The 25278-nt window shown below is 41.3% G+C and overlaps 2 protein-coding genes across 2 annotated transcripts in view; one reads left to right on the top strand and one right to left on the bottom strand.

The window, feature by feature from the left end:
• chrm2a (cholinergic receptor, muscarinic 2a) overlaps positions 1-22930 on the top strand; it is a 71803-nt gene extending 48873 nt beyond the window's left edge. The window contains exon 4 of the mRNA XM_029461529.1: positions 14571-22930. Within this exon, the coding sequence (XP_029317389.1) occupies positions 14612-16114 (1503 nt within the window). The 5' untranslated portion in view covers positions 14571-14611 and the 3' untranslated portion in view covers positions 16115-22930. The remainder of the gene's footprint in view (positions 1-14570) is intronic.
• Positions 22931-22999: 69 nt separating this feature from the next.
• The window catches only part of ptn (pleiotrophin), a 35749-nt gene continuing 33470 nt past the window's right edge, over positions 23000-25278 (bottom strand). The window contains exon 5 of the mRNA XM_029461531.1: positions 23000-23589. Coding sequence (XP_029317391.1) covers positions 23534-23589 — 56 coding nt within the window. The 3' untranslated portion in view covers positions 23000-23533. The remainder of the gene's footprint in view (positions 23590-25278) is intronic.

Genomic DNA, 25278 nt, shown 5'->3' with positions numbered 1-25278 from the left:
TCAACTTATCGTAGCTTTTAAATAAGTCATTAGAGCAAAGGTAATAAATTGATATTTGGCATCAGGAGTGCAGATCTCCGCCATGTGTGTCTCCGTCTCTCCTCCCAAACAAAGAAGAGTTGAACCTCAGTTCACTGTGACTTCCGGCTCCCTGTGATTTATTCATCTCGTATCGTGCCTAACTTTATGGAATTTATCTGCAGACGCTTGAATTTAAAAGGAGACCAAACCTTTCTTTGGATGTCACTTTTTGAGACAAAGGCAACAGACTAGGGCAGGGTTAGGGTTAGGGTTAGGTAGGTTAGGGTTAGACCCTTGCCAATTGACTGAAATGCCTTTTTAGCTCCTGAAGCAGTTGTTGATTACTTGCTGCCCCTACTGGCCGACTAAGAGGAGTGAGGAGACAGCAGTCTGTGACAGTCAATAAAATAGGTTCTTCAAAAATTGTGAATTACCGCAACCACGAGAGGTCCTTGAGCATACAGTCAGAAATGTGCACAAAAGATATTAGGCTGATGGGTCCACTAGTATGGGAGATTAGCAGACTCACAGACAGATACACAAGCGCACAACACAGGCTGGTGGAGATAACAACACAGGTGGACCAACACATGGAAGCAGCTGCAGTGCATGCAGTGATTGCCACTGTGGCATGCAGGGCTGATAGTTCTTGCCAATCAGTTGCAAAGCCACATTTCCTGTGTACAGAATGTGTGTGTGGTCATCGTCTATGTATTTACTTGCGCTCCATATAACTTAATGATGGTTACCTGTTTGCTGATGATAGTGATGTTTACCTCCCTGCTTGTTGACAAATAATCCCTTTTTAAATATATCCTCACCTGCTTCATTATCTTCCACATTTCTAATCAAGATGAGTGGAATTACACAACCAAAAACAATACAAATACACATAGGAGCACTGCAAACAGAGTCCATGTTCTTGCAATTCAGTTATCAGTAACACTCATCATATACCGATGTTATGTTTTATGACCATGTGAGACTTTGGCATCAGTGGAATCTCCAGTTTAGAGAAAATAAAGCAGGATTATGCTATTTTTACTTTCTAAAATATTATCTAGTATTATCATTCTATTGGTGATTGTCCAAGCACTGGTAGAAATCTACAGTACAGTAGCTAAATCTGGCAGCAGAGATTCTGTCATAGTCAACATTGCATTTTTATATTCCAGATTGGCTGACTTCTCAGTGTGCCTCTTCACTGCCTGCTGTGCAGATGACGTCACATCAGCCGGAATTATGTGTGAATGTTCAAGGCAGAAAGCTCATCAAGATGAGTGACAAGTGCTGGGGAAAGAATTTGACCAACACAGGGGGTGGAGTTAGTGCGAGTTAACACATTTTCTTTGCTGAGGTGAAAAGTTGCATACTGTAGCTTTAATGTCACTTTAAAACTTGGCCACCAATTGAGCTGAACCTCTGCACATCAGTGAGATTTAGCTGTGGGGTTGGCTGCTTTGCAGGGTTAGTGTCGCGCACCAACCATACAGGAGTCCTGCTGTTGCTACATGTGCTGCAACTTGTTGGGTTGTCGCTGTGTATTGCACATCATGTCTAGTAATGTGCCATAATCTTGTTTGGAGCACAACTGCCAGAAAATTAATTCAGTTAGAGCTGAAAAGCAGTGAAATACTCAGTGACTGACACATTAACTTAGCCTATTAACATAATTTAGGGTGAATATGGGCATAATTCTCCAAACTCCACCGTACTAGTAGGCTTTCTAGTTCCATTAATATGATTCGACTGAGACAGATGAGGATAACAGACGAGGGTGACACCCGGGAGTTTATTTCAGCTGTTGAATTCCAATATATTGAAATTTAACCAGTTCATTAACTTTCCTGATCGGTGTGTGAGAGTGCATTGACTGAAAAGCTCATGTAGACATTCCTGAGGCCTTACAGTAGATCTTTTGAGCGTTGAATTCCCATTCCCCAGTTTAATTACAGATTATTCACTTTAAACTCGTGTTGCGTTTGATCAAATATAATGTTCAAAATAGGTTTGATCAGAGCAGGCAGATGCTTGGGTGACTGCACTCATCATAGCCCCAGAAGTGTCATTTGTGTAATTCTCACTGGGTATTGCAGGCACACAAAAACAACAGGTAATCATCACACTGATGTGGCTGTATCTGCAGAGAGATTGTTGTCCGGACACCTCGAGGCAAGAAAAAAAATTACTTGGAATGCGTGAAAACAAAGAGAAACAAATGGTGCATCCATTTTAACTGCAATTTCCCTTAATTATTTAGTCTCTAAATGTCTTAAATATAGAAAGGAACACAGTTAACGAAGGACGTTGTCATTGGTGAACATGGGTCAAAGATTGGCCTTTTCAATGGATTTGGCTACAAGCGACATGACATGAAAATGTACCAATTAACACAATCAGAAATGAGAGCACGGTTCCTTGGGCTGATTTCCTTTGCATGCTCTAATGTCATGCTAAAGTGGCAGGTATGCTAATGATTGTTTAGTTGGGAGGGTTTGATTGGCTCCAGGCAAAATGTTTTGATGAGATGTTAAGTTAGGTGCACTGTTGTTGATCTAGTAAATGTGAAACACCAATTAGACAGATTGTTACACTGTTAGAGTGTTTTTTGAGCACAAAGGTCCAGTGGCATGCTCCCCCATGAAACATAAAGCTGTCAGTCAGAGCACAAGGGAATGAGATAATGAAAGCAAGGGGAGGACAGACTAAGAAGGGCTAATTACATAGCTGACACCTTTCCTTCAAACATTCTTTGCAAAGCATTTGTTTTTTACATTTCCAGTCATTTTTACAACAACTGCTTTGTTTGAGAGTGCATCGCTGTCTTGGTCCGTGTTTTCGTCTATTATTTTTAGCACATTGCTTTATTATATGGACAGCAATTATGTAATGTATGCAGTGAGCACAACACAATTTTGGCAGTTTGTGTTATTCCTACTGCAATACTGAGAACAGTGCTTGTCAGTGTTATCAATCCTGCGTGTCAAGACTTACTAGAAAGACAGACGGCTTAAATAAATCAAATATGATGCAGGAGCATGCCTCTTGTCTCTCAAAATGCTTCTTGCCTTTTCGAACAGCAGAATCTAAATGCCTATCACAACATGCCAGCAGCTATTCCTGTGTGGTCCTGTTTCAGAAAACGAAACCCTGTGATCGTTATTTATCTTTTAAAACTTCACAAACGTAATCTAACTAAGCAGTCACCATTATGGATAGTTATTCCAGGCGGGACAGCCTCTCGAGGCAATGCAAATAAGTGGAGGGCAGATAGTGCAGCTGGAGTATTTAATATATAACATGTATAATTGATGACAACGTCTGTGAAATATAGTGTAGATTCAATGGGTGCAAGCTTATTCTAATTTGACTCTTTAAAGAAGCTAAGAAGTGGCCTCCAAGTAATGTGTCTTTAAGAGTTTTACACAACATCAGGCTTTACAATAACCATAGAAGTTACGTGAAACTGTCAAAACATCGTAGATCTCCTCTAGAAAGGGCATGGAGGTGAAATATAAAGAAATGCCAGTCAGGTATCACATTATACCACTACTAATCTCCTTTCATCAGCAGATAAATGAGAGGCAGTGACAAGGTAATCAAATCGGGATAGCCACATAAATGAGCTGTGTGTGTGTGTGTGTGTGTGTGTGTGTGTGTGTGTGTATGTGTGAGATATGTGGCTTGACAGGCCATCAGGTTTGAATGCTTTGGGTTTTGGTCATGGCGCATCTGTTATTTGGATTTAAGATCGACCTCCATGGATTAGCATCTGTCAGCTCTATTTACAGCCACAGCACTAGGCTTCAGAGCGCAGGTTACTGCCAAGGATGCCACTTGTGGCTGTCTGTGGCACATTGTGTTCCTGTCTTATCTGACTAAAGTTGCCTCTTTACAAGTGTGAGATAGATCTCTCTGCAAGGGAAAAACCAAAGAGAGGCTTCATACATCAGTGGTTCTTGGACCATAAGTCCCTTAACGCTCCACTGAAATAGACAGTTTGTTATAGTCTCCTGGCTGTTGGTTCGGCTGTTGCATTTAAAAAGCACGGGAAACTAGAGTTTGCAGATGAGAAATCAGCAAGAAACACTTTGAAGAATATACATTACTTTACTCACATTATCCTCACTGAATGCTTCTCTCGATGAATTTATTTGTAAATTACTGTAACATATGAAAAAACTAGAACAGGTACTGTAAATAGAACAACCTGTCCAAGGGCAACATAGCTCTTCTTTTTATCACCAAACTCCTAATCACAGGAGAAATGCAGAGTGTGGGGGGGGATGGGCAGCACAAATACAGAAACAATGAAGTGGAACAGATCCAACAGGCACACACTTTATCTCATTCCCTTCGCCTTCCCTGCCTTTTTTCCATTTTTGCTATCTTTCTCTATCTTAATGAGCACCACAGCTTTCTATTGAGGGATGGTGCCAGTGTGATGCATCACAGGCAGGACACACACAGGGCGGGGGAGACGAGGATGGGACAGTAGCAGGGTGACGGTGATGCTGGCGGAGCGATTAAGAGTGCTTAGACAGGCATGCTGATTCACAGAGTGCGGGCAAAAGAGCACCATCATGCTCAGGGAAGTGGAAATGTTATGAGGACTTTAGGTATAAGACTTATAATTAGATGTTTTGAGGCAGATGCAGAGCTGAAGTCGTGACCGCCTGAGAGGCTTCAAGATGAAGTCAGGTTGAGTTTGAGTCAGGATCTACAAGGGATGAGTCCAAGTGAAGACACATGGCAGTTGTTTAAGATCTGCTTGTAATGAATGCATTAAAAGGTTTAACTTACAGGGCACTGTGTACAATTTGAAAATGTCTTTTTCTGGCATCCTCTAGTGGTAGTATCACAATGGACACTGCACTGCAGGCTGCTACCCTGTTCCTATCACAAATCCAAACCAGGGAAATGGGCTGAAAGCAACAGACAGAATAATTTCAGAGAAAGATGAAAAAGGCTTCAAAGAATCATACACATTGTGCATATAGTGACTTTAAATAGGTTTCTGCAAGTGAAATAACCTAAATTATTTGAAGTGCTTGAAGAAAAAGCCATAGAGATTTATGGACTACAGCCAAGGGTCTGTGTGCGTGTGTGTGTGTAATATCACATGACTTTTCTCAGCTACTGAATACTAACAATTTGCTCGACACCTTCCCCTACCCATTGAGAGTGACATTAACAGGCTTATGTTCTTCCCGCTAAGCACACTCTAGTCAAAGGGTTAGTTATAATTGCTCATTGGCCTGAGTTAAAATGTCTGCTCATAAAGTCAGTCAGCACGGAGAGCCGGTGGCGCAATCAGAACCACTCACTGTACAACGTCTGAGAGCTCACTTGCGTAACACGATGTCATTATTCAAAGGCAATGTTGCGCCACATTAATAGAAGGTGACCTTTCCATTTGTTTGCAGCAGATGCTGCCTCAGATTTTATTTTTACTCCTCTTGTCGGATAACAGAATTGAAGTATGCATATTGTTGTAACACCTATCCATCACTTTCATGTATATTTCCATACTGGGTGATGCAACACTCTACATACATGTTTTGTGGTGGCCGCTCAGAACAGGGTTTAATTGAACAAAGCCTTGGAGAGGAAGCCCCAGAGCAGCACCAGCAGGGTTCTGCATCACCTAGCTGAGGCGATTACTGAGCCACTACATAAATGCAGAGGTTGGGTGGAAAGTGCGTCCATGTCTATGCTCTATGTGAGATCAGTAATGAGCCAGCGACTGCCAGGAGACCAGCTCATTGCCATGCATAGTACGAAGAATCAGAAACAGCAGGGGCGTCCCAGGGGCAACATAGAAAGGAAACTGGCTATATTGTCATTCTAATGTTGGTTACATGGGAGATGCTCTTAGCTGATAGCAACAATAGGGTAAGACATCATATTGCCACATATAATGTGGAACATGATAGAGTTCCTGTCCAAGTGAAGCTTAGATGTGCCTCCATTTCCTTGGATTTGTCCGAATCAGAGCCTGAAATGCAGTATGTTTGTCAAAGACAAGCCGTGGACAAAAGCATGCACTGTAACAATCTGTGCAAGAACAATCATCAGTGTTCCATTTGTGCCCACATGATACACATATTAGATAATCAAAAATAGGCATACATTTATAGGAGAAGAAATTAAAATATCAATACAGTTACTGAAGCTTAAAGGATTTCCTCCTGCACGGTGTTAGATCACTACACATTTTTACATTATTCCATCTATAGCATTAGCCTTACACAAGTATGCAGGATGTCTGTTGCTGGGAATGTCCTGCAGCATTTCACCAGAGAGACAGCAAGACTGCCAGATGTTTCTTAATAAGTCTGTCCGTTGATTATAGCTTGTTTCATGGCTGCTGCAAATGTCCTTGGTGCCCAGTAAAAAATGTGTGTCATGTATTAGCTAACAGGGACACCTGGGACGATTCCAATGAGGATAAAGTAAAAGAGGCAAGCTATGTGTTTCCTGATCTACATTAGGGGTTTAGCTAACATGGATTCTTTTTAGGGCAGATGATGATAATGGTATTTTTAGATCAAGGTTGCTGATAATAGCAGATATTTGTGCTGATATTGTGAACACGGCTGATATTACCATACCTGTCAACATTGGAATTTCAAAATAAGGGACATTTTTTGCTAGACTTGTAAGGGACACATAAATGACGGGTATATACATTCAGGAAATACATGTTTATTTAAAGTATGTATTACTTGTACAGACATGTTTATAAAATGTATGTATTTTGTTTCCCCCGACGAGTAGCCTACTTCCTTGCAATGGCAGAGTCGGGAAACGTGTCCGCTACACTGCGACAACGCAACGCAGAAGCTGAAGGCTACATTATTTTTAGTGCAAAGCATCGACATCTTTCCCTCAGCTTTGGTCACTTAGTTTGCCTCCGAAACAGTTGTTGTCACAAATGAAGTCACTGACAGTGAATGTTTTTGTGCCTCTTGGCGTGCTTGTGCTTGGACGATTCTTCTTGTTGGCAAACATCGCTTATTCCGCCGTGTGCGATGCTAACATCTGAATGGCACACTTTACAAAAACATTAGTTTGCCCGACTCTGCTTTTAACAAATAAGGGAAGGTCTCCTCCCATTTGGTACTTATATAAAGTCTTAACTTGTTTGGCAGGTACAACTGCATCTTCATCTATCTCCCGTTCACTGTGACTCCCATCCATATGCTTTCGTCTTCTTCTTCTGCGTGTTTACTGGCAGATAACGTTTTTCAGCTAAAGTTAAACATAATACTGCCACTCTACCGGAGGCCACTTTTTTTTTTGAAAGGTTAAAAATACGGGATAATTACGGGAAAATATTTAAACGGGAGAAAAACGGGATGGAAGTAAAAATACGGGATAATCCCGGGAAAAACGGGAGGGTTGACAGGTATGTATTGCTTAAACTATAATAAGACACAAACTCTCCATGAGATTCAGATTAATGAAATTGTAGGAGTAGCAGCTCATACCTCCACTCTTGAGAAGCAATTATGATTAGAAATATGGAAAGCTGCTAATTAAAGCAAAATCAACAGAGGCTACACGGTGTAGGGTTTTTCGGTCATGGGCAAATTATTTGTATGAAATAAAACGTTTAATGTGAAGAGAGAGGCGAGATAGCGAGCGTTTGAGTAGGAAGCGTGACGGTGTTTGTCAAGTCGGAGCTGCTGCAGGGTCTCTCAGTATGACAGGAGAAAATTGACTCGTCTCCCTTACCTTCCCAGCTTGCTTGAGGCCTTTGTTCGTTCATTACTGGCTGAGCTCCAGTTTTTCTTTGCATCCCAGAAGGCTGGTGATATTTTGCAGACAGAGCGTGGCTTCTGAACTGTCATCTACACTTAGCACTATATAAGATCTTTCCATTGACCTGCATCTGTTCGAAATTACGTTAACTTGTCTCTTGCTATTTTAATCTACGCTCGGCAGAAGGCTTAAACACACTTGTAGTAATTCCATCTTCCAATTGTGTGTATCTAACATATTTTTGGGTTGAATGTGGCAGCTTACAGCAAATCTGAGTGGCTGCCTGGCAGAGCAGCAGAGGTCGTATGTGACACTGTCATTTTTCACAGATGGTGTGGAGGCTAACATAGCAAAAAAAAAAAAAAGCTGGAATATCAATAGGTTGATCTCTCAGCATTCTCCGAAGAGGTAAGGCGTGGGGAGGTGGAGTTGAATAGAGGGCACCTTATAATGACATTTCTGCAATGCTGAAGATAATTTGTGGTAAATCACTATGAATATAATTTCCATGAAGTGGCATCTAAAGGTCACAGTGAGAGAATTATGAGCCTCTTCCTGTCAAGATTCAAGACAATTAATCAAGACAAATAAAGAGGGAGTGGAGCATTCACTTGGTCTTGATTTGGTTGACCGCGTTGCAACGGAAGATTAAGAAGGGTCTGGCCAAGACCTGTATTCATACACCCCCTCTTTGTATTCATAATGAAAATATGTGCACACACAAAGACATGCAAATTCTCCAGTGTACATTTTGATCTCATCCCCCTCACTTGGCACACAGTGACACACGGCCACCTACAGGTTCTCTGGGGAATCTCTGGGTAGTTGATTGTTAGCAGATTATCCCAGCTTGTTTTTCCAACCGCTTGAATGCCATTTCCTGCTCGTCAACACTCCATTAACTTCATGTCCTCTTAACACATGCACTGCCAGAGAGGTCTGGCTTTGAGAGGCTTCGTCACAGCTGCAAATAAGAGTTTTTCTCTGTAATTACACCCCCTCATGCATAATGCTATCGTCTTAACCTTTGATGAGAGGTCATTGTCAAGTTATTCTATACAATTGTTTTATCGTTTATTGTATTAATGGCTTATTATGCTGGAGAGGTTGTGTGATTGTGGGAGTTGTCAAGGGGCAAAAGCTCCTGTTAGTGGATTCATAACAAACGAGTCCCAAGTGAGGGCAAGATTAAGAGTGTTATCAAGACCTCCTTGAATCGGCTTTAAATGGGAAAGAGGGATTTCACACAGATTAGGGAAACCAGCATAACCCCCCTCTTGGAATTTGGACTGTTTGGGGCGATGGGGCAAGCAATACCACCTAGATGCTTGTGGGTTCATCTCTACGCACATCACGTTCTCTGGAAACAAAACCTGGACATGGCTGGACTTCTCCAGGGTTGCCATCGATTAGTGATACCAGCCAAGTGTTGAGACGCTTGCAAAAATCCAACTGAGGGTCACTGTGTTGGAGCAGAGAATATGGCATGTGGGGCCATTGCTATGAGCCTTCTGGTCCTTGTATAACTAGGACGACGTTTGGAGGGTGTCTAATTAGGATTTCATGTGAAGTATTTGCTGATGATTCAGCAACAAGTGTGCAGCCAAGTGTAAAGCATTTAGGATGAATGTTGGTATCTCCAAGTCTGAAGCCTTGGCACAGTATTGGATAATACTGGATTGCTCTTTTTGGGTTGTGGGATTGTTGACCAGCTTAGAGAAACGACTCCCTTGAAACCTTTTTAATGTCGGAATTGGGGGCGGAGGACTGTGTCTTACAATTTTTGTCTAAAATCTAAATGGTTGGCCAGGTGTGAAAGAAAGTTAGCAGGGTTTTCATTTCTAACTTGAGCTCTTTTTTTGTTACAGTTTCTCTCACTTTTCACATGTACAACCAACTGCAACACTATAACAGGAGAGACTGTCTTAAGATATGTGCTGTTATCCCCATATTTAAACGATTATTGCGTTTTGCCCCTTTGAATAAACGCTTCTCTTTTCAGATTCACTTCCTACAAACCAGTTCTTTTGTAGAATGACCTGGCTGGCCCCGACAGTAAGACAGCATGCAATTGACAGGCAGAGGCATTGTAATGGACTGTTGAGGTTAAGAGTTGAGCTCTCAGTTTACCTGGTGATCGCCTTTTTAGGGTAGTGACCAAAACAATGAAGTTCTCGACAGAAGTAGCAAAAATCGGCTTCTTTCAGAGGGTGTCTGGGATAACCTTTAAGAACCTACAGGGAATGGGTGAGAAGCTCAGACATCCAAAGTGAGCTTTAAGTAGAACCATGTTCCTTTGAGTTGAAAAGAGCCAGTTGTTCCGACCTGAATTCCTCCTGTTTGGGTATTCCCTGTGGTGGTCTCCCCCTGGGTATCCTCCCAGGGGGAGATCAAGGAGGATACTTTTACAGAATTTGCTGGATAAATTGCATATCTTTTCTGGGCAGGGAACACCCCAAGTAGAGAAGGGGGTTGTTCAGCTCACTGCCACCATATTCCAGGACCCATATAAATGGCTGGAAATGGATGGATAAATTGCTTTGATCATTCTTTGTATAAATAGTTACACTGAATCTCTACAGGCATCTGTCAATATCTATCAATAAACAGTCTGATACCCCTGAGACAGTGGAGAGGGCTTGAGGAAATTAATGCAAATTTGTAATTATACTTCACCAGCCACAAACCAACACTGAGATGGCGTGTTGGTTTGATGGTTATCGGAACCTTTTTTAATTTCCTGCTAAACATTTCTTCAAATGTTTTGTATGCATTTGCGTGTCTGTGTATCTCAGTGCTTTGTCAGTATCCCTGTCTGAATGACGGCCTTGTTGGCGACTAGTTTACTCACTCTTGGGATAGAAGGAGCCAATATTTACCTAAGCAGGAACTTAACCTCACTGCAGAGTCCAAAAAGATGTAGAAGATTGTCTCAGTGAAGAAAAACACTTCCACTTTATGTTTACCAGCCATCATTAAACCTTCCCACATTGTCATATTAAATTCAGACTGTTGCAGTTCACCTCTCTTGACGTTTGTCTCAGAATATGTTTATTTTCTTTACAAAAGGAAAACCTTGACCTTTTTAAATGAGCAAGTGAGGAAGTGATTCATTTTTTTCATTTTTAACAACTTTCTTATATCATTGAAGTGTATTGCTATTGATAGAATCACAGAATGGATGTATGGAGCAGCCGTACTGCAGCAATGGTTTTGCATTCCAGTCATGCTTCTCTGCAAACGGCAAGTAAACGAAGGCCTAACCCTGTGCGCTCCCATGGAGGGGGCCAGCAATGAAAATGCATGTAATCATTGAAAGCAGGGGACAAGTGCCCTGGGCTGTACCTTAGATCAGTGCTCAGAGATGGGGAACGAGAATCTGGACACGAGGGAGGCAGCCGAATGCATCGGTCTCAATGCAAATACACAGCTACCAATGAAAACAATGTTTCTTGTATATCGGTTTGAAGCTATTTCAACAGAAAGCTGACAACCGTTGCCTTGTCCATATAAAATGCAAAGCAGTTGTTGTCATTTAATGCAACCATTGATTCTTACTTACAGTTATTTGGGTTCACATCCAGGCCTTCCTGGAGTCCACTACAAAGATAGTGTGGACAGAAGTTGTGGAGAATGGATGAGGTTAGCCCTTTCTGCTTCCCAGAGGGCACAAGCAATTTTAAGCTCTAGTGAGCCAGCTCCCCGAATACCTAAGTCTGAACACAGAACAATACTCAAGTTAATTTATTCACGTCCTCCCATGGCAGCAACTGACTTGTCACTTTTTTCAAATACACTAAACAAAAAGGGCAAATTTAGGATTGCGGAATCCCCTGATGCACATTAAATTCAGTGCAGAAGTTTAAGGACGGCGAAGATATCTTACTTCAAGTATACATACATTAGTCCATTAAGAAGTGTGATGAGAAAAATCTGAATATTCATCTCTCTTTGGGTAATAATAGAAGTGTCACTCATGTTCTGATTGTACTCTGTCAGATGCACTAGAACTGACTGCAGTAGTACTGAGACTTGCAGGTAAGCTCTGTGATTGATAGCTTTGCTAAGAGTGCCACTGCTGCTCTCCCCAGGCGATGGCAACTGCACTCATGCTCAGCGGGCTGGCATGCCAGCATTTCTTTTAGTCAACACTGAAGCACAACTTCCATACTATTGCTCACTATATCTTAGGGAGACAAAATAAAGATATTTAAGCAGGAATCCAACTGGCAAAACCGTAGAACTATGACCTTATGGATGAAATAAAGCAAAGCAGTGGCTTTCATTGTGAAGCCGAAGGGTATTTCTGCAGTAGGTTGATGCTAACATGGCTCACAATATGTGGATGGAAGCTTTAAAACAAAGTCCAGACTCCCCTGAGACCCTTTCATAAAACCATGGCTGTTCAAATTGAGCTGAAAAGGATTTGTGCATCTTCAGTTGACTTTAGCCGGGGCATAGCTTTCACTGTGTTGTGGCAGAGATTTCAGGTGTGGGACAAGGCTTATGGCAGCTGGAGGTGGACAAAGAGCAGCAAAGGGACTTAACTGCCTCCACTGTGCTTTGACCATCTATACTGATCCACTTAACTTTTCTAATCCACTTGTCTCAAGCGAGCCACAAGTGTGTCCCATTTGTATTGTTGGTGTTTTTGAATATAAATCGGTGGACTTAAACATTTTATGGGGATTAGTCCAGCTTAGCTCCATGCCTAATGCAATGATTAGGGATTTCTGGCACAGCAGATAAGTGAATGTTCACCAGTTACTCAGCAACCGCGCTCAACTGTTAAAGACCATAAGCTGAAATGGCAAAGTCTTGAACGAGACAGCTCTCTAGCTACAGTGGTGTGTCACCCATAACCCTTCATTAACTTTGGCTACACTGTGATACATCAGTTTTACATTGGTCGTCAACCATCTGATGAAACAATCTAGTGTCACCATCAAGTTCAAATAAAGTGAGTAGCTTACCTAGAGCATTTTGAAGAAGATAGTTTAAATGTAATCTAATTAACCACGCCTAAAAAAGAGATGTTTGCGTTCTTCAGTTAATGAGTCAGCTTTATTTGCGGTTTGTCTCCACGTTTCAAATTTAGCATTTATCTCTCAACTGAACAGACTTCAATTCTCTCTTGCATGATTAAACTCCAGATGTTGACTCAACATTGATAAATGTATGTGGTTTCCCTCGTTGTTCTTTGTCAAATGTGTATTCACTTGTTGGACAGCATATTGATCTTTCTCAGCAGAACGGTATTTTCAAAAGGATTTTCATTTACAGGCTGTATAACCACAGGCTGAATCAAGTTTGATTAGTTTACAAAAGAAGGAGCTTGCGGGGAAAAGCTGAGGCAGTTCCCCAGGCTGATGATATTTATTTCACTCTGAGATGTGATAAGCCATCAAGTGTGCCATAAAATCTGACCTGCAACGCCCGAAACTGCTCAAAGAGTTGTGGCCCAGCTCAAGACGCAGAGAAGACAAACCACATTACTCCTAATACCAAAGGCCTGTGAAGCTCCCAACTGGGCAGTGTATAAATCAAAGCAAGGTCTACAACACGGGCGAATGCTTAAGGTTAAAAGCAAGAACTAGTGGGTCACTTGGGGATCAAAGGAATATTATAGTGTTGTATGAAGAGAATTATTGAGTGCAAGTTGGAAATGGACCTTTGAAGATAAAATGTCAGCTCCAATTTTGTCAATAATTCCTTTTAAAGTTTTTATTGAACTGGTGGTAATAGGGACTGTATGTGTGGTGTTTAATTACACTCTTTTTAAGAATATATATTCACGGTAGAGCGAAGATTGGTCTTAAAACGATAGGCGGACAAAAGCCAAGAAAAAAAATAACATTCTGTGAGCACTTATTTTTTCATACATCACATGGAGAAATGTGTTGCCAATGTATGTTTTTATTTAGTTATCATTGGTGGTCTGGTTTTGCAGGTTTAACTTGGTACCAAAATGTTCTTAGAAACACGTTTATACAAAATTATAAATTGAATAATTGTAGTTGTCTAGTGAGCAAACAGTCTTTTCTTCCACTGATTAAGTTGAAATAAATTGTGCATGATTGCCTCATTTCCATGAATCTTATCTTTCATCAGCCATTCATGTGCATTTAAATTATGCAGTCCTATTTATAGTGTTTTTTTCTGTCAGTAATGAAGCAGGTGTCTAATGGGGAGATGATATTTGATGCAATAATTATGAAAAATATCTGTGCCAGATATCTGTGTCTCTAATTACCAATGTAATTGGTGTACAGACAAAATGTTATTTGATGAATAGCTTTTAGACGAGGATGTAAGAAAAGGTCACACTGCTCACACGAATGGTTTACATAGACATATATATTTATATATTATAATCTACCTCTGGATCATAATTAATCTTCTCTCACACCATTACATATTTAACAATGGTATCACGTCTTTAGTAGCATATTGACCATATTGTACTAATCGTGACTGAAACTAATAATTACTACATGTTGAATATTAAAGTGCTGCTGTTTTTTCGTACTTTTTATTTTATTTTTGTAAGATTAATTCTCTTAAATGTATTTGCCTAAATACTTGACAAGCCAAGTTGAAGGTAAAATATTGAGAGTTGAGAAAGAAGTGTTAGTTAGTCTTAGTATAATATAATTCTGCTTTACCTATGACCCTATTGTATATGCCATTCAAAAGTCTACAGATGACTAAAAAGCTGAAGCTGACCGTCATCTTTTGTGCCTCCATTAAAACTTTTCTCCTCTCTTTGTTCTCTCTTGTAGGTTCCATCTGAGTAGGAGGTGGCAACAAAAGACCAAATGCCATGGATGTATTCAATCTCACCTACTGGAATGCCTCTGAAGGCAATGACACAGAAGTTGTGGAAGAGCGCGAAAGCGCCTACAAGACTGTGGAGGTGGTGTTCATCGTGTTGGTGGCCGGTTCTCTCAGTTTGGTTACAGTTATTGGAAATATCCTGGTCATGCTTTCCATCAAAGTTAATAGGAACTTACAGACTGTCAACAACTATTTTTTATTCAGCCTTGCATGTGCTGACCTAATTATTGGACTGTGCTCTATGAACTTGTACACAGTCTACATTGTAATGGGCTACTGGCCCCTGGGTCCAGTGGTGTGTGACTTGTGGTTAGCCTTGGACTATGTTGTCAGCAATGCGTCTGTCATGAATCTTCTCATCATAAGCTTTGACAGATATTTCTGTGTCACCAAGCCCCTCAGCTACCCTGTCAAAAGGACCACCAAGATGGCTGGAATGATGATTGCAGCGGCATGGGTTCTGTCTTTTATCCTGTGGGCACCAGCTATTCTCTTCTGGCAGTTCATTGTTGGTGGGCGGACAGTGCCTGAGAGGGAGTGCTACATCCAGTTCTTCTCCAATGCCGCAGTCACTTTTGGCACCGCCATCGCCGCCTTTTATCTGCCTGTCATCATCATGATTCAGCTCTACTGGCAGATCTCCAGAGCGAGCAAGAGCCGTGTGAAGAAGGATGTCCGCAAGCCATCAGCCAATCCAGAGCCCCTGTCGCCTGGTCAGAGGAGGACTAACACACCAAAACCCAACAATAACAACGTACCAGTGGAGGATACAGGTTGCTCCCAGAGCCAGAATGCTAAGGATGGAGCTAACCAACATGATGGAAAACTGCAAAATGGCAAGGGACCTTCCTCGACAACTGCTGATGGAGAAGCCGAAGGTGACGATGTGGCAAGGGAGAACTGCGCTCCTGGAGAGGAGAAGGATAGCTCCAATGATTCAACATCTGGCAGTGTGGCTGCGTCCAATCAGAAGGAGGAGGAGGCGGCACCCTCTGCCGCTAACTCCAGTGCTGAGACGAGCCAGCCACTCCCGCGTCAGCGAGCCAAGGCAGGGGGCTCCAAGCTGACCTGCATCAAGATCAAGACTAAATCACCCAAGGGTGATTGCTATACACCAACCAACGCCACCGTTGAGATCGTCCCGGCCTCAGAGCGGCAGAATCACGTGGCACGGAAGATTGTGAAGATGACAAAGCAACCTCCTAAGAAGAAGAAAGGGCCGCCATCAAGGGAAAAGAAAGTGACGCGCACCATAATGGCGATCCTGGTAGCTTTTGTTGCCACCTGGACTCCTTATAATGTGATGGTGCTTATTAACACCTTCTGCTCCAGCTGCATCCCCAACACAATGTGGACTATTGGATACTGGCTGTGCTACATCAACAGCACCATCAACCCAGCCTGCTACGCTCTGTGCAATGTCACATTTAAAAAGACATTCAAGCATCTTCTCCTCTGCCAATATAAAAATATTAGGTCAGCCAGATAAATATGGGCCACTTAGGAGGAAGAGTTGAAGTATGGGTTGCCTGTGTGTGTGTGTGTGTGTGTGCCATCCATGTGTGCTTGTGTATGTATGTCTGTGAAAGAGGTTTGTGAGCATGATAAAGTCTGCAAGAGTACGTTTGAAATTAATTTCCATCATTTTATCCTTTTTGTTTTCCAATTTCTCTCTCAAAAACCGGTTGTAGCACTTTACACAAGTTCAACTGATGCTACTTGTGTTGAGATGTGTTGTGCAGAAGCAGCATAGATTAGGAAGGTTGTGATAAATTCCATTTTACCCAAAAGTTGTTTGTAAAATGAGGGTTTGTAAAGCAGGGAGCACTTGGGAGCGACAGTGAGCTGATAAAAAATGATAAAAGATAAAGAGCAGAGGAAGATCTGCGCTGTAAGAAAACACAAGACTTCAAATGGGAAAATAGGGCTGATTGAATTTACAAACCTAAGAAGTTTGAAGTTCAGTAGAGATACATGTAGATAACTGTACATATCAGAGTATACTCAATATTTACGTGCACATGTGGGTGTGTGCTGGCTCGAGGAGTGTGTGTACACCCATGTGTGCCCCTCTGCCTGCCTTCTTTCTGTCTGTCTGTGATTCTCATCATGGCACTTCCAGCCAGTAACATGTAGAATAAATTGGGGCAGCTTGCGTAGATTGCCTCTTATGTGGTCACATCAGGGCTGGAAGCTCTTCCATCTACCAATCAGCCCCTGTGGGAATGAGTTGCCATTAATACATAATAGATATATAAATATATTAAAGCTGCACATCAGCCAAATTACAAAAATAACTAGCATTTCCTAACTTACCTTTACTGGTGGTGTTTAACCATTCGGTTGCTATTATTGGCAAAATATTATAAATTATACATTTCTGCCTCCACCTTAATACATGAATGCAATTTTGTCTTTTCCTCACAACATTGAAAAATGACATTAAGAAAATTCAACAGCAGCATGTCTTTCCAGACACAGTACTGATAACACGTTTTCATTAGAACTACTACTAAGTCTCTCTCACTTAAAGAAAATATTGTTTTCTTTACAGGATTTTGACCCATTTTGTGCCATAATATAGAAACATATTTATCCAATTAGATGGAGTCACTACCGCTAGTAGTTTGGATCCTACTAGAGAATTAACCACCTCTTTGATTAGAAGGAACAGTTTGAAGCTTATTCGCTGTCTTGGTACGGGAACAAGTTAGCTTAGCTTAGCATAAACACAGGGAGCAGGGGGAGACGGATAGCCTGACTTTGTCCAAAGGTTAAAAACAAATCCGGCTCACAACCAACACATTATATCTCGTTTGTTTTATGTGTAATTGCAAAATGACAAGTTGTGGTTTTATATGGTGTATCTGTGGGACTATTTCTTTTTTTGGTAGGGATTAAAAATGTTTGTCGTCTTGTCGTCACCGTGAGGAAATCACTACACCCGTCCAAGAAATAGTCCCTCACGTAACCTCCCCGTAAAGCTAACACTTGTCGTTTTCACATTTTGGATTACAACCTGTCATGGATCATAACAGACAATAACCAAATAGCTGTTAAAACAATAAACAACAAGAGTTACGACTAAATAGAAGGAAAGAAATGTGGCATGAGATTGTTCAGTCGCACTCGTTCATTACATATCACGTCAGCTTTACTACCGCGGAGAGGATTGATTATATGGTGGTTATTAAGATGCCTATGTTTGCTGTCACTGGTAGGAACCTTCCTACTCTGTGAGGGAAACAGGTGGCTGGAGCTCAGAGCTTATTACTGTCTGTGGGAAGGCATTGTATGGTGTGTTTTTGCGTGTGTGTGTGTGTATGAGTGGGAGACATCATATGATTCTGCTGATTAGTAGATTGATGTCACAGCGTGTATTTGTACTCACTGTACTGATGAGGATTGTGAAGGTCTTGGAGTGTGTGTGTGGGTATACATGCTGATGTGTGTTTGCTCCAAGAGTGGAGTTTCTGATCACGGGTTGCGACCTTGTGATTTTTAAATAAGGGCTATTTCCGCGTCTTTACTGTACATGTCTTGTAACCCATCTCCTTTTCTTATTTTGAAAATTAACAAGCGAGTTAATTATTTCTATGTAAATCATTTTATTCTTGGATTGAAAGTAATAAATAGTTGTCTTATTTTAATTGGAAAATAAATTAGAAAATATCAATTTACTGTAAGACATGTTCTGTGTATCCATGCATGTCATCCATCATTTCAACCTATTAGCCAATTCTCGGTTACATTATTGTATGCTCACCAAGTTAGAGTGATGAATATTCAGGAGCGTTTGCCATCAGGAGGTTGCCACAGTGGCTGGTAGGGGGGCTTTACAAAGAATTACGCCCGCACCGAATAGCTCCTTAAGGCTGTCTCCTTAAACAGAGATCTGGGACAGATCCTATACTGAAAACTCACCATGAGGCTGATCAGATTATAGGATGTGCAACACCTACATTTGAGATTAAAGATTGCCCATTACACGCTGAGCTTGTGTTTGCATGCTATGCGCCCATGCCCCACTTAGTGCTCCACTAAATCCCGATCCAGTTATAGTCTCTAACTCATATATGAGGTCATGAATGTAAATATCACATATATTCATTAGCTTGCGCTATAATTGTATTTATCTTTCTCCTGCTCTCATTCCAGCCTTCCGCTCTGCTGTTTAAGCTCCTATAGGCAGAACCAGTTAAACATACTTGCACATGCATTCAAATGTTGTATTTGCAGTCACAGAAATATATCACAATTTTGCGTTAAGCTAGCACACTGACATTTACATTTATTTTCTGGCAAATTGCAAATGCTATGTTAAAATACCAGCCAGGCGCACACTCTGGATGCAGCTCCAGCATGTCGCTGTACATCAGTGGTGGAAGAAGTATCCTTTACTCAATTTAAACTTGCAATACCACAATGTAAAAATACCGAATTACAAGTAAAAGTCCTGCTTTCAAAATTGTATTTAAAGGGGCACTCAACTGATTTGAAATGTCAAGTCAATTTACTAGTCACTGGTGTTGTTCTTTATAACATGTAACTATGTTACGTGCATGTGACATAGGAAGGAGTCAAATCTGAATGGCTTGTTGAATCCCATGTGTTCTGATCCAGGTCGCCTAAAAAAGCAGTTTTATGTCACAGTTGGTGCGTCAGTAAGCACTCCACCTAAATAGTTGTGCACAGGAACTGTCCCCTTTTTTAATATATACAATTCTGACTGGCCCACTAAAGTAAACACTTGTAATATTTGAGTAAATGCACTTTCCACCACTCCTGCCCATGTTCATGGACGGTCCATGTTTATCTATCTGAGCAGTTTACGCAGTAACTGAGGCGTTCATCCAAGTTCCACATCCAACCATCCGTCACGGTGATAAGTGGAGCCATGTCTGTCTGACATCCGTCACACATCTCGGTAGTGGGTAGAGAGCCTTTCAGAATATCTGATTAATCTTTGCTAAGCTGTCATTTGAGTGATACCAGCAGGAGAGTAAGTGGCTCACAGCTCAAGCGGTGGTCCAGGGGTCCCAGTTTGAGCAGCTGCTTGGGTGTTTGATGGAAGGTGATGGCAGTTTATCACCTCCTGGAGCGGGGGAGATGCATCTAAAAAAAAACAAAAGAGCTTTCTGTGGTTATCTCCACGGCATGCACTTTAAACGTCAGGAGCAAAGTTCTCATAAACTGCTTCGCTCCCCCTGCGCTTGTTGCCAATTTGGTGGACAGATGAGAACAAAAAGACGTTCTTGTATCAGGCGTTGTCGGGGGGGGGGGGGAAGTGGATGATGTGAGAGAATGTGGGCTTATGATAGAACGAGAAAGCGCTGTTTGTTGACAGCGAACGAGAACGGCTGTCATGCGTGTGAAGGAGATAGCCCCCGAGGTGTACACTTTGTACGTATGAAACAGATAAGCTTGCCTTTGTAGTCATGGCTACTAGGAGGGAGGGGGTAAGAGAGAAGAAGAAAGGCGGGTGAGGGGAGACGGAGGGGGGGGTTTGTCAGTGACAAAATCCAAAGCAAGAGAATGCACCATATTTGGAGAAGTCACAGCCGTTCTGTGCAGGTCAGCCAAAGGTTTTTGCTGCAGGAATTTCAGTGTCCCAGACGAAACCTGCCGCCTGGTGTAAACACGGCGTGATCCGGCGCTGTTTACCGTCCCGACCGGCGCTTTCATTGCGTCTCATTCTCATGTTGTGCAAACAGAATCCACCGTCTCTTGCTTTGTGTTTCTGATGATGAATAACCTTCCTAGTCCAAATGCATAGATGCTCAAATACAGAACATATACTCTGATGTTCATCTGTCTGACATGACTGGAATCAACATTGTCTCCATTGTAATCAACTGATCATAATGTGCCGTCAGAGCTAGCTGGGCTCCTCTTCACACGGCTTATGTCAAAGGGCTAGACTCCTTTTACGGAGTACATATGACATGTAACGTTTATCAGAGACGACTTCAAATTTAAGTTTTCTCTGCGGTTCTCTCTTGGGGCTGTTGCTGAGAATAATCTCGGCAATCTTGTGCAGCCATGAAAATGCAGCAGCTTGTGCGTGCTGTGAGAATTCCAATCGGAGACAGAAATATATATCGCCAGATTGTACGGAGCAATTGAAAGTGCCTTATCCAGAGTACCATAAACAAATTGCTCTTTTATCCTGAAATCCCCGTTGTATCTTCTTTTGTCTGTGCTGAGTGTTGTCGATGGTGGGATGCACATAAAGAGTGTGTTCAGCCTTTTCAAATGAACTTCTTGGTGAAAGATATTGTGTTTCTCAGCTCTGAGCTCCCATTTACCATCCACCGTAACAGCCATTGTTTGATTGCAGAGGCGACGAAGGATTGGACTGAACAATCTAAAATCATCATCTCAATGCCTTTTGAAATAATTGATCAACAACTGTACAGTATACAGTCACAGCAGTGACGTGTTTCAATGCCATCCTGGAGGCACAGCGGGCTATTTTGGTTGATTTTTCATCCTGTGTGTGTGTGTGTGTGTGTGTGTGTGTGTGTGTGTGTGTGTGTGTGCGTGTGTGCATTCACATTTATCATATGGGAAATTGTGCTTTCCGGTGTGTGTCTACCTTTAAACTGAGAACATTGTTGTCATTTGCGTGTATGTGTGTGTGTGTGTGTGTGTGTGTGTGTGTGTGCATGCTGCTTGCTGTGCGGTGTTTTATTTGTTCTAAATGGCATCCTCAGCATGAAGACATCAGATCGGACAAAATATCATAGCACACATCAGGGAAGATGCACACGGTGTGATTGTCTATGTCTCTGTCATCACTCTTTTCTCTTTAAACAAGTCTTTCAATAGCAACAGGTCCAAAGACTCACTTAGACACAGCTTTGCGTGTACTGGAATACATATAAATACATTCTATTGTACATTTTACACACATTTAGTAAAAACCTGTTTCTTTTATCACTGTACAAAGTACAAATGTAATATTACAAATTAAAATATGATCAGTGTACAGACAGAGAGGTTGTTGTTTTTTTTGGTTTGAAATTAAAAATGTTATTTAAAATGATAAAGGAATATTATGAGGAAGTGTGTGAAGGGAATATTATTGTAAGAGCAGGAGGTATAACTATATGTGTATTTCTGGGGGGCATGATTTGCTAGGGAATGGATTCTTGCCTTGCAAAATGAGCGACTGGATCCAAACCTTTCAACTTTGGAGATTTCAAAAATGACTTTTGCGGCCAGAAATGGGGGGGAAAAAAAGAGCAAACCTGGAAACCCGAAGGAGGACAAAAGCTAAAAGTAGTTTCCAGTGACCAGACGGCCCAGAGGCAAGGGCTTCATTTTGATTCCACCTGTAAGTTTAAGAGGCCTCACACCCACCTTGAGAAGAAGCTGGTCGTCTGCCATCTTACTGGACACACTTTCTAACTTTTCCAATTTCAACATCCCGGGGGAAAAGGTTTTTTTTTTTTTTTTTTTTTTTTTTTTGGTGGAGCAACCAAAGTGTTGAGGGTTGAGTTGTTTGACCCCATGTGAACTTCTAGGGTCACGATTAACTTGTGGATTTAAAAGAAATAAGACAAAAAAAAAAAGAAAAATCAGTAGCCTGCTGCAAGTGTTAAATGTACATACAAGTGTTCATTTTTCATTTGCTTATGTATGTAGATGTTCATTGTGTATTCACTCACTGTGGCTTGTGGCTTCTCTTGCAATAGGAATTTTACAGTCTATTGTTTGCATTGTATATATCTATATGATAATAAATTAAATGTAATTCAGATGCGGTACATTTGAAATGTACGTACACGTCTTTAATAGCTACTATCTGAATGTTTCCTCTACCCAAGAATCCCTGATTTATGCTCCTCCCCCCTCCCCACTATGATACTTCCTGTACAGTAACAATGGTATTGATTTACTTTTTTGATGCATTCTTGATTGATTATTTGTTCTGGTGTTATTATCACTGGCCACCTATGAACACCGTAAGATAAAACTGCATTAAGTGGTAACATTGTGCCATATTCTCTCAGAATGAAATTCAAATAAAGATATATGAAATGTGTTTTCAAAATGTTAGTTTTTGAATGTGAGAAAGACAAACATCTTTTCTACCTCTTTTATTTTTTTATTCGTTTTTTATTTTTGGAAACAGGAAACAAAGGGAAAGTTAACTCCAACTGAGGACTACAAGAGTAAATGTTTTATAGCCAAGAGCTGGAGAGTAAAAATCATTGGGTATAAATTGAGGTACAACAGAGCAGCAGGAGGAAAACACACTAAAAACAGTAGTAGTTTGCACACTTGATGCTATTTCATGCAGCCTCCAGACAAAACTAGTTTGTTTATTCTTACTGGAAATGGAAGAAGAATATCATATAGCGTAGCGTAATGGGGGGGAAGCGTTACCATTAACGTGAAACACTTGGAGAAATTGCAAATGCACAACATTTTTTTTTTTTTTTTTGCTCAAAATAATTAAGCGAGGATGTTTAGAGCTTCACTTTTAGCAAACTGCTTCATTAAGTCGAGGCACGGACCAAAGAGTTTTCCAAATTAGAGTTAGGCTATGCAACTGTAAGACAAATCCTATCCAATTTGTTCGTGAGGAAAAAATAATCCTAGAAATAACATCATTAGGGAAGAACACTAGCAAACAAATCTCTTTCCATATTCATTATTCGTCCCTACCGCTGAGTATTATATCTCCTATCGCAACATACAAGTTGTTTCTTATCAGGTGCTAGAAAGAAGAAAGAGTAAAACATGTTGTCACTAAAAGACATATTTCCACTGGTTTTGTCAAAGCTCTATATGCTCCTACTGTCAACCTACAGGAGATACAAAGAGGAACCGTGTTGAAATAGGGCAGTGGACGTCCTTCCACCCTCTCCCCCCTTCCTCCCAGGGAAAAACAGCCTCATCAGTCCATTTGGGTGCGCTCTCGCTTCTTGCCGTCCTTCTTTTGCTTCTTTGCATCTGCGAGAAGAGGAAAAAGACAAATAGTTTCAGCACACAGTGTTTACTTTGACAGTTTCTCTGCCAGAGGTGGTGTTTTTGCAAATAAACAAATCCCATTGTCTCCATGAAGAGCACATATGCTCCGCTTCAGATTGTAATAATCAACCGTATGAATTTTAATTAGTTTTTTTCTTTTGCATTCTGGAGGTTTAGTGCTGTGACACTGCATGCAGTCCCATCCTCCCGCTCTCTCTCCTGGGGATTGATTTGCGGACTGGTGTGTGCCCCATGAAAAAAAATGCTTTGTCATCTTCTCGCAACAGTGGATTGGTACCTGGCAGCCATGACAGAAGCCACAGTCCATGGCTTCCCTTTCTGCTTTGCGGCCTCTCCGCTCTGCTGAACAACAAGAGAGCACAACCTGCAGCACTTTGGCTAGCTAGTTCATGGCTAGCTGTTTTGTTGGACTGTCAATCTGCTCTGCTGTTTGTGTGTATCTTCTTGAATACACACAGTGTGTCGATCTCTCATTAGAAGCGTCTGTCTTTGTGTTCTTTGAACATACGCGTGTGTTTCTGCAGATATGGGACACGCGCCTTTTTTGAGGTGAAATTAGATGATTCACTGCCGCCAAATAATCCTTTGTCATGAAAGGCATTTTGTCACAGCAGGAAAAGCACAAAATTAACAATGGTTTTGCGCCAACAAACTTTGCGCTAAGTTTATCTTTTAAATCTGATATTGTAGGCGTGTGATCCATACTTTAAGAGATTTAAAGAAGGCTTTGACTTTGTGTTAACTTTACTACACGACTACCAGTATTTCTCCTGTACTATAAACATGAAGCCAAGTGGCACACTACTGGAAACAGGGAGATAGTGTCTGTAGGGGAAAGAGTCAAACAAACCACATCTTCGTATCTTTGTACTTATGATACTTACGATAAGTTTGTATGTTGCTTGGCTGTTTTTAGTTGTATAAAACAGAGAAGAAATGGATGTTGAGGTCACTATCACATGTATGTTTTATCTAAAGGGGTAGTCAACAGAAAGACATTAAGTACCTGAAACAAAAAGTTCCCCCATGTTTCCAGTCTTTGTGCATTATTCAAATAAAGTGCCTGAACAATCCAATACAAGTAGTGTAAGGTATGAAAAAGCACCTCTTAAAAGGACACCTCCACAAATCCCCTAATGACACGCCGGCAAGCAGCGACAGGTTCTGCTTAGACAATGAGATTTCAATTGAGTTTCAACCTTTTAACATTCTGAACGTGCACTATGAGGAAATCTTATTAGAAACCTCTTCTTGTCACCTCTCTTGCACACTTCCATGGGCATTAGGATGTCGACGTGCACGGCGCTCTCACACATTCTTCCGTTCCATTTGTTTGCTTGTTTTCATTCGTTTGAGTGTTTTCTCTCCTTCTTTTTCCTTCTCCTCCCCCTGTTGCTTTTTGTCAGCATATCTTGTTTCCCAGGGAGAGAGAATGCGCAAAGGATTCACTCTCTTTCTGTCTAATCGTTCGCCGTACGCGAGATGGGGATTCTGCAACCAGGCTGAAGCACTTTCTGCTGCATTTGCTCATTACATGACACGGCTCCGACACACACACTCATAATCAGGACGCTGCTGCCTTCCCCGGCTCGGATTCGACACGTTTTACCAAAACTGAGTCGAGAGCATAATCTAACTTTTTTTGTTGAA

The sequence above is a fragment of the Cottoperca gobio genome, chromosome 23 (genome assembly GCF_900634415.1).
Source record: "Cottoperca gobio chromosome 23, fCotGob3.1, whole genome shotgun sequence".
Classification (NCBI taxonomy): domain Eukaryota; kingdom Metazoa; phylum Chordata; class Actinopteri; order Perciformes; family Bovichtidae; genus Cottoperca; species Cottoperca gobio.
The sequence above is the reverse complement of the archived record's forward strand: the minus strand, read 5'-3'. Positions and strand labels throughout refer to the sequence as shown.